This window comes from Falco peregrinus, chromosome 12 (genome assembly GCF_023634155.1).
Source record: "Falco peregrinus isolate bFalPer1 chromosome 12, bFalPer1.pri, whole genome shotgun sequence".
NCBI classification, from domain to species: Eukaryota; Metazoa; Chordata; class Aves; order Falconiformes; family Falconidae; genus Falco; species Falco peregrinus.
Genome location: NC_073732.1, coordinates 3,424,085 through 3,442,090, shown reverse-complemented (window position 1 = coordinate 3,442,090; position 18,006 = coordinate 3,424,085). Strand labels below are relative to the sequence as shown.

The 18,006-nt window shown below is 43.4% G+C and overlaps 2 protein-coding genes across 2 annotated transcripts in view; one reads left to right on the top strand and one right to left on the bottom strand.

The window, feature by feature from the left end:
• The window catches only part of NEU2 (neuraminidase 2), a 32,704-nt gene that overhangs the window by 11,760 nt on the left and 2,938 nt on the right, over window positions 1-18,006 (bottom strand). The window lies entirely within an intron of this gene.
• The window catches only part of NGEF (neuronal guanine nucleotide exchange factor), a 51,819-nt gene continuing 35,462 nt past the window's right edge, over window positions 1,650-18,006 (top strand). The window contains exons 1-4 of the mRNA XM_055816771.1: window positions 1,650-1,837; window positions 9,606-9,665; window positions 12,564-12,935; window positions 16,312-16,426. Of these exons, the coding sequence (XP_055672746.1) occupies window positions 12,668-12,935; window positions 16,312-16,426 (383 nt within the window). The 5' untranslated portion in view covers window positions 1,650-1,837; window positions 9,606-9,665; window positions 12,564-12,667. The remainder of the gene's footprint in view (window positions 1,838-9,605; window positions 9,666-12,563; window positions 12,936-16,311; window positions 16,427-18,006) is intronic.

Here is an 18,006-nt window from a genome sequence, read left to right as displayed (position 1 = left end):
ATAGACTTCAACAACTTATTTTTTCTCCTTGTGGAAGGAACTGGGCAAATTCCAAAAAATACTCCCTTGACCCAAAGGGCAGCAACATCACCTCATAGCAGACCTGTAAGCCTTCTGACACTGCATGGTGAGTTGTGGGTTTGTCACAGGGAAGCTTCCTTACTCTCAGAGAGACAATGTCCAATAAACAGCCTGCCTATGATACACATTACACCATTTTCCCACTTATTTCACCCATTTGGAACAGAGGAAAATAAATATGCTTTATTTTTGTAACAAAAGGAATGGCACAATCTATGGGAAGCAAAGGAAGAGAGATGGTGAGACTCACATACGAAAAGGGGATTGTAGAAACAGGATTTATTTAGCTCTCAAAACAGCAACACTGGGAAGGAGTCACTGGAGCAATTTAATTACTGGAAAATGCAATAAAACTGGAATCCCTTGCTTCACATACTCTGCTGGGACACTCAGATAAGCAAGTCTGAAGCACAAGGCTAGCCAGATTCACCCTGGAGTGACTCTTGCAACAGAGAGGAGCCCAAATTCCAGTGCATCTTTTATTCCCATGTCCTGCTAGCTCACAGACCAGGATTACACAGGTCTGATGGTGACCTTGATTAATCATTACAGGATTCATTGCTGACAGCCCTCCATGCCCAGGCCAGGCCCTCAGCTGATCTAAAGGGACACTGACAGTGGTGATCATGAAGCTATGGTGGCTGACCTCAGATTAACAAAAGCTTCACTCAATGAACAGTTGGCCTTCCAAGGAGTAAGCTGGGCATATGGCCACATTTTAAAAGGAATAGGGTAATGTTGCAACCAATTAAAATACTTTGAGATGAACAAGACACTTGGCAAGTTCAGTGAATTTCAAAAAGGAAAACAAAAAATCAAAGGAAAAACTAACATCAAATTCAGCAGGTGATACGATGCTTTTTGTAAGAGTCATTCAAATGGCAAGCTTGAAAATACCAAGTGAGTTATCCAAGGATCGGGGAAAACTTCTCTCCTAAGTATAGCACTGCACAGGAATTATTGGTTTATTTGACTTCCTTTGATGCTTTGGGCCCTAAACTGCCCACAGAAGAGGAACACTCAAATAATAACAAGAAAGCCCAGTGGAGAGAACAGCAAATATAAGTACAACCTGAATAAGAAATCAAAGTATTTCAAGGGAGAAAATTGTAAAAGGCATTTGTATGAACAGATCCAAAAAGCCTTAAAATAAAACCAGGCTGGCTCTGCTATATCCACCTCAGTGCTCAGGTATGTGAACAGACATGAAATTAAAAAATGGCAACCTAAAAATAGTCATAAACATTTAGGTCTTTTCATCTCAAATGACTGTGAATAATGTAAAGCAAGAGCAGTTTCTCAGCCAGTGGGCCTTAAAAGTGTAAGTAAATACAATTTACTGTTTCCTCTTTTTTGGGTTTAGAGATTTGGACCAAACTTTTACCCAATTGTTAAAGATTTATATGGGAGGTTTAACAATGCCCTGTCATTAAGCCTTTGGCACAAGCAGTGCAAAGGACGTTCAGGGCATATTTGTACCAACTTATCTGGGTAAAGGGAAGGCTGTTCCTTTAAATTATGTTTGCTGTGACTCTGGAAACTGAGCAAACAAAAGTCTGAGGGAAACTTCACTCTTAAGCAGAACTGACAGAAGGTACAAGCACTGAAGGACAGGGATCTTCTGTAGGACATAACTGCCTGTGGATTCACAACTGAACTGCAAATCTCTACCAACTTGGAGGAGTTTAGTCCAGACTTGTTGGACATGCCTCATCCCAATGGCAAATGAGAGACTGGTTTGGCCCCTGACTGTCAGGTGAGTAAAAACTTATTCTGGGGGGGAATGCTGGAAGAGGAACGGTCTGAGGAAGAAACCTCAGGCCACAAAGGCACAGATCTAGTGCCCGAGAAAGAACCGACAGCTCTACAAGCAAAGTCACATGAAGGAGTCCTGTGCAACCCAGAGCACAGCCATGACACTGTTCAAATCCTGTCTGACAGAGAGGTGAGACACCACTGGCATAGCTTGACAGGCATAAAAACTGCTGCAGGGAGGAAGCCTAGTCAGAAAGGAGACCCAGCCTGCACACAGAACAGGCATTAATGTGACCAACTAAACAGCAAACATCCCCTAAACCAACCAACCGAACTGTGCGTCTTTTTCCAGGGGCAGGACAAGTTGTGATTTTTCCTGGCAAATGTTTATGTGTGATCTTCCCTTGAAAAAATATATAAATTAAATAAAGACAGGAAATATGAAAACCAGCCTGTTCTCTTCCTAATGCCAGGCTGATCCTTCCCCTTAGCTGATCTTTCCTTTCACTCTCAGGAGACAGGTAGCTGTGTATCCAGTGTGGCTGTGAACTCTGTCCAGCAATTATGTATATTTTTAAATGCATAAAGTAAACAGGGACTCAAATTTCCTAAGAACAAGCTAGCTCTTGAGATATTAAACTATCAACAGATTCAACCCTTACAGTGGGGCTGCCACCTCCAGATCTAGTTTAAAGTAGGAAATTGCACTAAAATAACAACAATAAAAAAATTAAAATGTTTCGCTGAACCTGCAAGAAGGACTAATTGGCTGGCATTCATTTTAAGAGATGGACAGAAATTTTGTTCAGGTCTGATTTTCTCCAGACTTGAATTGGGACTGATAAATCCAATCCGCTTTAAGACCAACCGTAAATACAGGAGTATGTGTGAAATGCCACAGTAATTGCCAGAAAAGAAGAGCCCAGAGACAAAGAACCCATTGTCCCACACTGCTATAATTTGGAGAGGTCACTTGCAAGACAATGTAAAATGCTTTAACTATATAACTACCATCATCTGACCCTGAGTATGTGGCCAGTGACTGGGGTTTTCACCCCTTTTGGAAACAGCTGGTTCTATAATTTCCATAGGCAATTTTAATTTTTCACACAATAGTGCCTGGAGGCAAACTATTTCATGTTTCCAAGCAGCACCCCATGGAAGCAGTCCCATTAGGTCTAAAATAAGAAAAACTGACAAGACTTAGTAAAACCTAGAACACTCTAGAAACTTCATCTCCTCCCCACCTTCTCTTCCCTAGCCAAAATCATCTTTGAAACAGATGCCTATGAAATAACAGGTCTAGCAGGTTACTCAATCCACAAAAATTGGACTTTGCTGTTCCAAAAGGGAACAATTCCTGGAACAAGGATCCCTTCTTAGGAGAAATTGCAGCCAGCTCAAGTAAAACTTAGGAAGAGCAACAGGGACACTGAGGAGCTAGAAGTCTAGACAAAGTACCTGCTTGTCACTTGGGGACAGAAATGTAGGAAATATCAAATGAAAAATAACCAAAAAGGACAGAATACCCAAACTGGTTCATTTTCTCTTTACATTATTGTCCAGAGCTCTTTTGAACCCATCGGGCTATGTCATGTCATGCAAGAGCACTTACACTGAGTTCCTATTCCAAGTAACTCATAAGAAAAAAAGACTATGGAAGAAGTATAGGAATATTCATAACTTATAGTATACCACTCACAGTGTGGAGAGGGGAAACTAAGACTCAGGAAAATCCCTGACGTACTCAAGATTGCCCAGGGAACTGCAGCAGAGCTGAGAAATTACATCTGCTCTGACAGGACCCATCTCACTGCCGCAGCTGTGAGATTCACTACCCTTATCCCAGCCTTCCTCTTTGTGTGCTTAAAAACTGGGGGTGGAAAGGAGGGTAACAATTGCAGCTAGAAGGAAAGGTCTGAAAGGAAAAAGTTTGGCAGTCTTTCACAACACTTGGGTAAAGTGAGCTACAGAGTTATGGTTGAGGAGATCATGTCACTTGTTTGACAAAAGAATGAAGGCTTACTGTGGATGCACATGCAGCCAGAGAGCACCACACGTGCTCCTGTTTTTCTACAGTGTAATGCTGTCTAGTGCTGTAGCTGGAAAACTAGAGGCAAAGGCTGGGGGGTGGGGGGTGGGAGCTTCTGAATGTGGTTGCCTAAGCCCTGAGCTAGTACCCCAGTGCTAGGACAGAGGAGACTGCTCTGCACTGGGAGCTGCCATCCTGCAAGCTTCCCTTCTGCCAGGGTCCTCCCCTGGGGCTAAAAAGAGCCCTCCTGGAGGGGAAGTTTTGTATGACTGATGCTGTTTGCTGCACGGTTTCCAGAGTTGCCTATCAAGTATTTTTCCCGAGTTACTAAAGACACGTGCAGAGTAACAGGCTATAAGAATAGTATCAGCTTATGTCAGGTTTGAAATTAGCTGAAATTAGCTTGATGCAGTTGACAAGGATAGCCTGGCACAGCAGTACTGCAAACCTGCCTGACATTTCCAACCAGTAGAAACCAGTCTAATGGGACTCTGATGTCTTACTGACTTCTGGCTCCCTTGCAGCTACAAATTTGCAAGCAGATTCACCAAAGAGGCACTCTTTGGACCCTCCACCCAATAACCACTGAGGGAAGAAAAACTGAGAGCTCTACTACTCCTTGATCAACAAAATCAGCTGCCTTCTTTCCCTGCTTCTGTATGGAAGCTTTCAAATAAAGCCCCCTTTGAGTTCTTAACTTCTTTGCAGTTCAAATAACCACCCATGCTCATTTCTTCCATAACAAGTGTCTCATAAGCAACCAGCAAATCTAGAAATAGAAATGCGTATAATAGTTTTCCCCAAGAGAAGTGCAGGTGTTGTCTGCCCTAGGGACACTAGGCCTGTCTGCTTACTGAGTCTGTCTAGAAAAGCTTCAACCAAGACATCTGTTAACCTCCTCTTCTAAGCATCCTGGCATTACTAAACTTCTCCGCTTTCAGCAAGGCACTATGCCCAGGACATTATTTCTCATACTGTGTTCTTCACTAAACCATTTCATCGCAGACTAGACTTTCTATACCTGAGTCCTTTAATTTTTTAAGTGTAAGCTTTTATGTTGCATGTTCTTTCCATGGCTAGAAGGCTTCAGACAGTCCAAACAGAAGAGAACAAACAAAACAGAACAAGGACTCACAACACCTATGTGCAACCCTGTAAAACAGGAGACATCTCCAGGCAGACTGCTGAGGGTCACGTTGTGTACTTGCATAGTACATTGGTATCTTACGCTTTGAGGCTATGTCCTGAGATTTGCACCTAGCCCTGAGCTGATAGTCATGTACTCCCTCCTAGCCTAGGAGCTGCAGTGATTTGTTTTTTAATTATTCACTTACCTTCCAAGGATAAGCCTGAAAAACCTCAAGCGTTTTAGACCACAGCTACTTAGCAACAATTTCACCAGTATCTTCTAAGCAGAAATAAGGAATGGGATGGCATCAGGAGCAACATTTCATAAGCAGCAGAAAAAAGGAAAGGGGGCTTCCTCTAGAGACAGGAGTTCTTAGGAGTATAGACAGAGATTTCAGTGATGTCAGAGGAACAGGATGAATTTTATACATTTTACCTCCCAGGACTCTGTCAAAATCTTCAGGCAAGGATATACTTTCACCATTGCATGTACACTAATTTAAGGAAAGGAATAAAAATAAGGTCAGGTTTTTGTTTAATTAGATTTAAGAGCTTATAATGACAACCACAAGAGCTTGTAGATTTCCACTTCTGCTCTTCTTTATGCTTTAAAAATTAGGTTGACTCCCCCTACACAGCTGGAGATCACGTGTGTGTTTATATATGCATATATATGTGTACTTATACATATATGTAGAACAGCTCCAGAAGGGGAATTCTTTAACAGCTATAGCCCATAGCTATGTCTACTGCATGAGACCCAAGAGATGAAGCATGGAACGCAATGGGATAGGGCTGGACCATTCTGAGATGCATGGATTGAGCAGAGATTACAATTATTAGTGGCATACAAGAAAGCACGTGTTTTTCATGACTATTTTTGAATCAAAGAGAATCACCAAACAGTCAAAACCATAAATCATAAATATATGCAATTATTTAGTGTTATTTTTTAAGTAGATATTGATATATATTAGTTAACACAAAGTAGCTGCTATAAATACTCCATGTTTCATGCAGAGGGAATTGTGTGAAGGCATGTATCCTTTTCTGTTAAGTAACCATTTATAGGACACGCTCATTTTGTGTCTATGTTTACACAGGTATGCTTACTTCTACACATAGAAGGTCCTACAATGCCAAACTTAATTCTGGAACTATTTTTAGACCTAGCAAAGCCGTTTGAGTAATTTTTAGCCATTTTAAAATGCACTGGTTTCTCTCTCCAAGCCCCGTTCACTTGGTCTCATGGTGTCTAAAGCACATGGCTTTGGACGCTGTATCAAACAGATCCAACATATTTATTTTTAGTCTCTGAAATGTTTCTAAACCAAGTTCTCTGTAACATACGTGCAAGACATAAAGGTTTTATTGTCACAAGCATGTAATGAACTGCATAATTGTCTCTTGGTTTTGTTTGCTATAAATAAGGTGCCATCACTAAATCACGGCAATAAAACCATTCTGTTACCTTTCTCACCTGGAAGAATTTCTCAAAGTCAGAGTGGTTGTACTTTGATTCTGTTAGGATTGGTGACAGAATTCAATCTTAGTACAAAATGTTTGTTTTCTGGAACCATGTGGGGTCAAGCAATTTGATCTCCTTTCAAGCCAGCATCCCCAAATGTACAGTCTACTTTTCTCTGGCTTCTGCTGTGAACCTCTTTGGTTTGTGTCTCGCTTTCTGGTCAGTCTGTTCTCATGCTCCTCCCATTTTTCTCCACCCCTGTGCCTTAATCAAATAATACCTTGACCTTGCACCTAAATAGTTCAAATTCCTTAGTGAAATGTCATGTACCTTGCTTTGGACAGGGACATGTGCTTAACTGTCTCTCGCCACCACCTAAAAGAAAGGGTCAGGTTTGTTAACACTTCCAGGGAGGGTTATGCCAACCAGTAACAGTGAAAACATAAATATATTTGTCGTCAGGCAGCTCAGGGCCATTGAAGGCTTTAGGTTAATGTGTTACAGTGCCCAGCTGCCTGTGCATCCTTCTGCTGGAAGTTATTCCCCCTGCATCTCAACAGGACACGTGAGAGTGCCTCACTTACACCGGCTTAAAGCCTGTGCATTAGCTTAAACCACTGATGAGGCTAAATGAATTCATAGCTACATCTGCCGAAAGCTAAATCTGCCAGAGCCTAGGGCTGAGTCTGTGGGTGTTACTATTCCCCTGGCTCAGACAGAAATATCTCCCCATGCAAATGCAGGACTGAGCCTGTGTGGAGCCCCAGTGCCTTCAGCAGGGCCCACCCGCGCATGGCACTCCTTAAGGGATCGGCACCCGCGTGAGCAAGAACAGCAGCTGATGAGTAAGGCCTGCTGCTGGAGTTTGGACTGTGCCCCATCCCGACAGAGCTGGTTTTGCCTCATTATGATGCAGAGTGAAAGAGTTTAGTGGAGATGACATTCCACTCCACTTAAAACCAAGGAAGAGGGGAAAAAAATTCAGTGCCTAATACATGAGCAGGGATGTAATGGGGGACTGATGGCAGTGGGAGGCAGAGATTTGTTTTCAGTTTGCACAAGACTTTCAAAATAATTAAAACACTTCAGAAAGAAGCTGGTAAGATGCGGCTGAATTGGCATTTGCATGTGCATTCAGATTGTATTTAAAGGAAAAATATTAAAGGAACCATGTTAACTAAGAAGGCTTAAAGACAAAATACTGTCTTAAAAGAGCTCCATGTGGTTCATCAAATATACGCGAAAGGTGCACCCCTACCTTCAGTGTGCAAAACCTTCCAGATGAGTCATTAATAGGGCTTATACTTGAAACAACTTCAATACAGAAGAAGGAAGAAAAGATTATATGACCTTCTGCATTTCTACGGCATAAACACCCTACAGCCAAGATACTAATTTCTGCATTGAGCCCCAAAACTTTCTGCTGAGCTATACATCATTTAAAGGGGCATCCAGTCATGAATGGATTCAAGGTGATGGCAAAGCTAGCACACTGCTAGATAACTCAGCATAGGGGTTCAGTGTCCTGTGTGTGCCTGTGTGTGCCTCCCTGCCTTCTGGCAGGACACAATCCTTGCATATTTTGGGTGCCCACTCGGGCTCATCAATACTGTTATCTTGTCCCTGGTGGCGGTAGGGACATGTTATACAATCAGAAAAGGGCAATTAATTTTCTGTGACTATATGCCCCTATATAGAACAACCATAGTGTCAAGTTGTATTCATACCTGTTATTTCCTGCTTTGAAATGTCCCTGAGTTGCATATCTGGAGATTTCAGCCTGTCTCTAATACTAATTTAGCAATCTTCATTACCCTTCCAGACTAGGCATTGGCATTGTGTAACACTGGCAAACAGAGCATTTTTAAATTCAAAGTCATTAGGCATTTTTTAAGTATATACTTTCTCACTACAGTACTTCACACTTTTCAGTCAGACAATACACTTGCCATTTTAAAGGGGACTTAGCAAGTTAATGAGGCACTGGATCCACCAGCAAGCAGAGCCACTAGGCTCACCCTGCTGCCTCCCTTCTATTGCAGGGAAGGCTGAGTGCAGGGAGCCAGCCAAGTCCCATGCAAACAATTGCCTCATGGCAGTGGAAGGGACCATGCAGAAGAAATCCTCCCAGAGGGAGAGAGGCTGTCAGCTCAGGGCCAGAACCAGGCTTAACAAAACAGCCCACTACTTAGGGCAGCAAACTGGCCATGATCCAGCTGCCTGCTCTGCTGTGCTGGAGCCCTGGGAAACTGCTGCTGAAAGAGGGGTCAGGGCATGCGGAGCAAGCAGGTTCAGCAGGGAGAGGAGGTGGCTTTTCCCACCAGCTAAGGCACCGCTTGCACCCCTCCTGTTTCAGCAACAGCTGAGGCAGCCAGCCTGACTTTCTGGGGCTGCCAGCCCCCAGCAGCTCCTTCTGCTACTGGTGCGCACTGGGGCTGCCACCAGCAACAGACCACACAGTCTGCCTCTACCATGGCTTGTGCAGCTGCACCTGCCTGGCATGTCATAGGACTAGCGAAAAGGAAGAGATGATCAGCCAGTGCTAGAATATGCCTCCTGCTCCAGACTTCCAGATGAAACTCTGCACAGACTAAAACCATTTGATCTGCAGCTCTACATAGCTGCAATCTCAGTTTTCAGGCTGCAGCTTCTGCTACTGAAAACATTCTTATCTTTGGTTAGATCTAACTGATTAAAAGGAGTTGCTCTTTTGATACACCTGATACCCTTTGAATCCCTGTCAGCCCACTCTCTTTGTTACAAGATGGATCAGCAGTTAGTTGACATGCACTGCTAGACCATGCCTTGCAAACACATCCAGTCCCACTCTCCCAGAAGCAGGAGCAGTCCCTGTTTCCCCCACACATCTGTGCATCCAGGTCCACACGGCTCTAGGAACCTCAATCCCTTTTACAATTTTTGTTAGCATTTTACCTAACATCCCCAAGTTCAACTGTTCCTGTACAAATTCATAGCATTTGCTGGTAAATGCCATTTCTTTTACATTGGCAAGTAAAATTTCTATACAGTCAAATTCCTGTAGGCTGAATTATGTGTGAGTCAAAATGCATATCTCTAGTGTTGCTGTATGTGCATCACTTGCTGGTTTTACTGTTGTCATCTTTCTCTTTTTCCCTACAGATTGGTACTTTGATCTTCTTGAACTATGGGGAAGTATGTTTGCATGCAAAGCACATTCAGGTTGGTGGTAACACTGCAGCAAGACATGTGATCTCAAGATGGCATGTGAATATACTTGGGATGGGTTACTCCTGATGCAAGACCTGACACTCACCTACTGGCAACTATTAGAGGTGAATACCTTCTTCAAAAATTCCCTACAAACACTCACACAGGGATAGTTATGGTCCACGCCTGCTTGAATCATTCATTCTCTGTCACTGAATAGCTTGACTGCTACCAGAATAATGTAATACTAAGCTTGAATGTATCCTTTAAACTCATTCCAATTTTTTATACACCTAAAGCAACTGCAAAAGCCAGGACTATTTGAGTGACATATCAGTAAATGGTTTCTCTATAATATCTTGGAGTATCCGTTTCGGAATCGAAAGCATTGCCTTCAGAAGTACATTCTGTTCTTGAAGAAAGTAAAAAAATACATATTGCTTATAGCCACCACAGTAAACAAGTGTCCCCTCACCACTGCCTCTCCCCTCCCAGAAGACATGGAAGTCTTTCTCACATCCACTGCTGTATTCACTTCTGGTCAAACACCTTGTTTGTTAGGGACCGTTTGGAAGCCTGACAGCAAGCTAACTGTTCAGGATGGACACCCTTCATTCCTCTGACGGACCAAAGATAACTACACTGGTTTGATAGGGCTACTGAACACATACTTACATCAGCTGGGCAACCCAGCTGAGTGAGTTTCACTTAGCCATGCAGAAGGCTCCTTCTCTACCAAGTTTCTTTGTAAAAGTCCAACAACAACATCCATGGACTTTCATATTCACCAGATGAGTGAAAGGGGAAAACAGTCTTCATGCATTCGTCCATTCCCCTCACCCCACCTCACACACATCTATTTGCCTAACGATTCTTTTGGAGATATACATGGTATTGAAGTTACTCCTGACTAGTAAGCAGCTCCTGTCAAAACTTTAATCGTTTTTCAAGAGAACAGCAGCAGCAATTTGCTAAGCATTGCAAACTGTGTCAGCATTGCAAAGACCACAAAAGAGAGACAGGTCTCTGCCCCAGCCTGAGTAATAAGGGGTGGCCACTTGGAGCACATAGGAACTTTGATATAGAGGAGATTGTTACAGGTTCATCTTCTTGAGCGGCAAGGCATAGAACAGTTTATAGGAGGGAAATAAATATAAAAATAATCAGTTGATAGACTTTAGGGTTAGGAAGGATTATAGGTGTAACATTAATTGTGGTCCAGTTAACAGAAATACTTCTATCACAGCTGCAAGGATCAAGCCTTTGGGCCTTTAGTTTTGGGACAGTAAGGATGGCACAGGAAAAGAAAAGCCTCTCTTTCTTTTCAAGCTGTCCCAACAGCAGCTGTTTTTATTTTGCTGTTCCGCTGAGCCACAGAAACCAGCTTAGTGAATCTCTACACCTCAGAGTAATTTACAAACCAAACTTAACACCACAACCAACAAATGGGTCCTTCATACACTTCCAGTAACACTGGAAACAGTCCCAGAGCAACCACCAGCTCCAAACAGTGCAAAAGTCTTGGCAGAATTGAAGTCAGGATCCAAATTTAGCAGCTATGAGCTGCATGCAGTGGTTCAGGTCATGAAAGGAAAAAGCAGACTTTCTCATCTGTAGAGCCAGGAAGCAGAGCAACTTAGGCCCAGTGCATGATTTCAGGTAATGACCCTCCCTTTATAAGGATAAAACATAGGGCCCTCAAAAATATTTGAAAGCAGAGGATTAGCAGATGATGTCCCAACTGTCCATGATGTGCCAGGGTCAGCTGGAGTGACACTGGGGGCAAGCAAGAAAAAGGTTTGTGGCACACATGGGTTCATAGAGATTGTAGAAGACCCAGAACAAAACCTGAGAGTTACCTTCTAGATTATCTTTTACATTAGATGTACTGTATTGTAGCAAACCAGCGATATGTATAACTTCTCAAAACAGCATCTAATGACTAATCCATAGCACTATTTTATGCCCTTCTCTCAGTGAACTGACAATTTTATATTCACATTTCCTATACAGCATTTCTTTCTACTATTCCTGATAGCCCCATCAGTCATAAAATCACGTTATGTACTTAGAAAGGCTTTGACAGCTGTAAGAATTCAACAAGACAAAGCCAGCAGCGAACACTTAAGTAATCGGTTCACATTTTATCCAGTCTTGCACAGGCTGAAGGATCAGCTGCTGTTTTGTTGTTGTACTGATTTGCCTCCCAAAAAATGCGTGGGCGCACTGGCATAGACCATGTGCTGACAGACAGAGCAGCAGGACCCCTGTGCTGAAGTCCCCATGTCACTGAGAGGGTGCATTAGCACTTGAGTGAGGGCAACTTCGGGAAACAGAATCAAATCTTTGTGCTCTCCTTTGCTACATTATCTTGCCTCTTCTACCTTCACTTCTCGACATTCATGGTTTTTTCTGCATTTATCTGCACCACAGGAGTGTTGTTAGTAAGTGTTAGAGGCACCCAGCCCTGTAAAAGCCATTAATTCTTCTATTACAGGGAGAAGTACACAGATAATAAACAGATTAACAGAGCTTTCTCTTCAGCTTTTACTTTCTATTCTGTAACATTTTCACCCTCAAAAACAAGGACATGGCCATTACTTGTATGCACTCTAAATCAACTAGTAATCTACTGCTCACAAGTGACAGAAGGGAGTGGCATCAATTGAGCAAATAGGACATCTTTCCAGTAACATCTGTAGCACTACAATGTGTCATGGCAGGACAACCATGAGCATGGCAAAGCAACATTCGGGAGGTTAGAATAAGGCTTGTAAGGTAATGATCTCAGACAAAAAAATCTGGAAAGTCTCCATTATCCTAAACAGATAATGCACTACAGCCTCTAAACTAACCAGATTGTTGTCCTCTCTTTTCCTATTTTGTTGTGTATTGTTCCTCTGTTTCCAGCTCTAAATCAGATAAAGCTGATGGAGTTGTGGAGGCTACCTGTCTTCTGCTGCTCTGCCACTGATCCGTCATCTCAGTTGCCATAGACACAAGATCTGGAAGCCATGGCTGGGCATGGGAGAAAAGCCACCAGCAGGCTCTCTGCCGGTGGGTTCCGGCAGGGCCTTTCTCAGCAGGTACTGAGAGAGTCAGGGTCAGTCTCTGAAAGTGAGGAAGAGTCAGAAGGTGCTAAGCCAGTAACCCACGAGAGGGACTTGCACACACATTACATTGCCATTCAAAGAAATTCCAGGTACTACCGGTCCATGAGGCTGCCAAGCAGAGAGAAAAGAAAATCTTCGAGAGAGGCAATGCACCTGGGGCATGTTACAGGTGAGTACTGACCCGAACGGAACAATACTTCCTTTTCCAGTGAGATTAGGAACTACAGGAGTCACTGAGATTAGAAAAGGGACAGGGAAGGTAGGAACTGGCTCAGCAGTCAGCACATTACAGTACATCACTGCCCTACAGCACAGCTGGCAGAGGGGCACCATCCTTCTTTGTTTAGCCTGAATGCAAAATGGTTGGATACTTAAACGTGCTTCATGGCAGAGAATATAAACAAATGTGGGACTCTGCTCTGCTACCCCTCTGCTCTCTAAGAGATAAGTAATTTGAACAGGGAAGGACATGAAGCTGTCAATGAAGTAGGAACTTCTTTAGCCTACAGAAAGGACATATTCTAGTGAGAGCTATACAAGTAACTGTATGGCAAGCTGCATGGCATATAGAGGAAACAGCCAGCAAAAACAGCAGTATGTTTAGGGACGAAGCCTTGCAATAGACTGTTACGAGAGAGGAGCAAGACTTCTCTGAAAATGCAGTTGCTGCCACCTTGTATTGAAGACAGCTGTAAGAAACACCTAAGCTCCCTTTGAGACAGGAGGCTGAAATAACAGGAACACCATCCAGAACATAAATGCACGCAGCCATGGCTTCAGTAGAAATGGAACGAGTTGGCTTTCTCCAAGTATGAACAGTACAGAGCATGACTGCAAGGCCAGGCTTTCACTGAGCTGGCACCTTGTCTAAGCAGCTGTCTGTGAAAGAAACAGGAGAAGCTGAAGAGAGAGCCAGGAAAGGAGCTATTGCAACACACTCAGAAGCACTGGAAACAGGGCTGCAAAAAAAACCTGGAAGTGGTTTTAATCTAAACACTAAATGGGAGAGACCTGGAACTGTGAACACAGAAAACGCCCTTTGCTTCATCTCCCAGGTGTTCAGAGAAACTGAGTTTTATACCTTCTTGTAAATAAAAGGAATCACAGCAAAAATACCTATCCTATCTTGAAATCATAATTAACAGAAACAACACACTGGACTCTGAACTTTGGCTAGCTGCATGAATTGAAATGATACAATGTTTGATTGCTCTGCAAGCCACTGAAAGCTATGTTTTTGTTACACAGTAGTGAAACTCAGTGCTTCAGCTCCTGAAAGCAGACCAAGTTCTCTAAGCGAACAGCAGACATCCTCCACCCCAAATAAAGGAGGTCTGAGAAATGTCCCCAAGAAAATAGGTGTCTCCTGCCTGTCTCACCAAGGGAGCCACGTTATTTCAGCAGTATAAAGGCCCATTCAACCCTGCGGCATGGACAGAAGGAAAGTTCCCTCCCTTCTCCAAGTTTCCAAGCAGACAGCAGCAGAGCAAAGAGCTCCTGTTTAATATTCTGCTACTGTTGCAATGAGGTTTGTGGATAAACTGAGCCTCGCCTATGCCAGAGCAGAACTGCTCTCCGCCCTGCCAGTGCAGCAGCAGGACCAGAGGAGCAGAGTCATCCTCTCACCACTTTCCCAGAGCACTGCTGCAGAGCAAGCACAGAAGACACTCACCCTCTCTCCTGCTGCCTGAGCATCACAGCATCCAGACCGCTGCTGAGGAGGCCCTCACCCGTTACCTACTGCTACCACTGTAGCAGGACCAGCACAGGACGCACTTTCTTCACACATCTGCAGCATCGCGGCATCAGGACAATGGCAGGGAGAACATCACTCCTGTCTAGCCAGTGTCATTGAGGAAGGACAAGCTAAAAGAAGGGCTTCTCTCTTAGCAGCTCATTAGAGCATCCACAGAAGCTGACCTACGCTTCCCTCTCACACCCCCCACCCCCCACCCTTCTCTGCTGAAACAGGATCTGTTCCAAACAGGGCATTTTCTTCCATATCTGCAATTGTTCAGCAAGACACACTGGGAACACTTCTTTTCTCCAGTCTGTTTCTCCAGTATGACTGTAGCAAGTCCAGCTCAGAGCTACAGCTTTTAAATTCAGCTAGGACTGTGTAAGCAGCTCTTCTGCCCTATCCCTCTACTCCACTGATTCCATCCTCTCTCCCTGAAACTGGACAGCAGTGCTTCTACACCAGCCTCATTTGTAGCAGGAACTTCTTCTGACAGCATTTGCTGACGTGCATGGAAGCAAGGGATGGGTGAGCTCTTTTATCTTGACTTCAAACCCATTTGAACAGCAGCTATCCAACAGTCTGACTCAAGCTCACATGTTAACCTGTTCTCATTTTGCTTAGGGAATGCGGGGGGAGGGGAGGAGAAGGGAAAGAAGAAGAAAGGAAGAGAGGGAAAGATACAGGGGGAAATACAGAGTAAGATACAAAATGGGGAAAATAAAGACTCAAGAAATGAGAACACAAAAAAATAATTTAAAAGAATGTAAATCTAGCACAGAGAAAGGCTTTTATATAGGCACCATTGGCACCAGCCAAGTTTTGGCTTATAGCCTAGGAGCTGTAAAACATAATAGATGCTTTCCTTTAACTGGAAAAAGAGTTTGTTTTTTAAAGCACTTTCCTCTGACAGAAGGATAAAGTGTTTAAACTATTCAAAAGGCAAAGAAAATAACTCAAACTAGCATTTCAAAAGCCCTTGGCACTGTTTTAGGGAGTTTTAAAAGTCTGGATTTCACCCTTTCCCTCTGAAAGATTGTAGCATTGATTAAAAGGGTGCATCAGAAACTGGCTTCAGTCTGAACATTGACGTGCCTGCGCTGCCACCAGTTTGAAATGCAAACAGAATTATGACTTAGACAAAAATATTTCTAATAAAAACCAACAAGGGCATTTATCAACAAGCCTCAAACAACAGGAGGTTTCATTAGAAAAGTGAGATGCATCCTCTCCTGCCAAGTACTGCAGTAGTAAGCCATGGACTTAATACAACTTTGGCTCCCTGTGAAAGGATCAGAGGTTCATCTGAGGGAAACTGGAGAAGCAATTAAAAGTAAAGCTCCTGTCTCACCCAAATCTAGCCTTGATTTATCCAGTAAACTGAACATCTACTGTGTGCCTGCAAGCAGAGCAGTAACGAAGCCCTGACTTGGAAAACTAAATTGGCATGCACAGGCACACACAGCTAAGCCTTTTCTGCTTAAAGCATTACACTGAAAATCACTGATGTTGGGACCCAGTTTTCAGTGGTGAGAGCGCTGCTCGCATAAGAACTGATATTGTATATCTGCCTTCACTTTTTCTCAATTGCATTTGCAGCTGTGACAAAAGCTGTACAGTCTTACACTGTGCAAGCTGATGATACTTCAGTCTTGTTTGAAAATCCAAGCTAAAGCATCACTGTCTTTGTGTCTGTGGTCTTCCTGTTACCTTTGGTGTAAGCAAACCACTATGTACAGTAAAAGTAGAGATGACCCTTAAGAAAATGACCATTTTAACATCCTCTTGGCTTTCTCTTATATCACAGGGTCACTCAAAAACAATGAGCCCGTCAAAGAGCCTCTGAATATTTTACCTCGTAAGGGATCACCATCTCCAGTAAACTCTGATAAGACAGCGTTAGATGAACTGTGGATCCAAAGGTAAGGAAGTGCACGCCAGGGTATTCACCGTGCCTCCTCTGGCAATATGGTCCGAGTGGTGTCAGTGCAAGAATGCCTTTTTTGGGAAGGACAGCTGAACTAAGCCATAGCTCTGAATCCATGCCTTCTCACCTGGACTGGTAGCACTGTTTTCAGTCTTAATGATATATATCATATAGTACTAGCATTGTGGTATAGACAGTCTTATCAGTATGAGTTTGGAGAAGGGAGTGAAGAAAAAAGGGGGAAGAAAATGATAATGGGGAGGATGGAAAAAAGGGGAATCTGACGTAGGATCACCCAGCAGTGTAAGCAAAGCAGGCAGACTGCCTTAAGCAGCTTGTTGAGAGAATAAGGAATGCCTGTGAGCATTTCCTTATGGAACATCCCAACATAAGGGTGATCCCCTTCTTGGCCTTCCCAGAGGGCTCTACCGAAGCCTGTTACATAACCCCACATGGAAAACAGCATTTTATAGCTGAAGAAGTAGCTACTAAGATGCTTTCTAAAGCACTCTGCTCGCTGTTTACTTTGAAGAACTGACAGGCAACAGAGGCAACAGCGAGGTAGCCCTTTTTGGCTTAAATCCCTCAACGACCTAGGTCCAGCAAAAGGTCCTGACCCCACAACCCATAGATTTACATACCTCCCACAAATTTACCCTCACCCTTGCTCTCTTGCCACTGCAGCCGGCCAGAGAGAAAGGAGCAGCTACCTAGCCTTGCCTTTTCAAATATGACTGAGATATTCTCCCAGACTCCCTCTCCAGCTCCTCATCTCTTGTGTGTGTAACATCTTGTGTGAGATAGTCCTTACTCGTACTGTAGAAGATAAAACTGGAAGTGCTAAACAGTTTCTCCCTGAAGGTGCATGCATTATGCTGCTCCGTGTGGTCCTAATTACTGAGCCCAGCTGTGATGCTGTAATGCAAGTGCCTTTCCAGGCACCTTTCCTTAACGGAGAGGACTCCAGTAAAAAAAATTTAGCCAAACTGTCAAGTTGTATTTAAGTAAATTAATTGCCCTGGCTAAAATTGATTGCCCTTTGGCATTAAACTGAGCATATGAAACTAGACAGTTAGAGTCTGCTGCAATGTCAAACCCATCTGTCTTCCTCTCCTTGCAGCATAATCATCACTGTCAGTCTCTGACATCCTGACACTGCCACTTAGGCAGCTCTGAAACATACAAATTCTGATTCTCCCAGGAGCTGGAAACAATGAGCCTGAGCTGAGAGTCAGTTTTATCAAAGATGCTGTGGTGCACAGAGTTTGACAGGTCAGTACAGGTTAAGTCATGTGTCTGCTGAGAGCAGGCAATGCTGCTGAGTGGCATCCTCTCTTGAAACCAAGCAGAGAAATTTGACAGAGAAATAGACCAGAGTTCCAGCTCAAACTGAGTCCATATCCTCCTCTTCCTTTCTCCAAAATATCAGCTGTAATTTATAAGAGAACCACTAGAAATCTGCATTGTGAAAAGCCTGCAGGAGCCTAAGGATATTGCCATTATTTGCATTAATCACTGTTCTCCCCTTCTATTGGGAAGAGAGGCCATTGTGCAGATGAGACGCCTAAAATACTA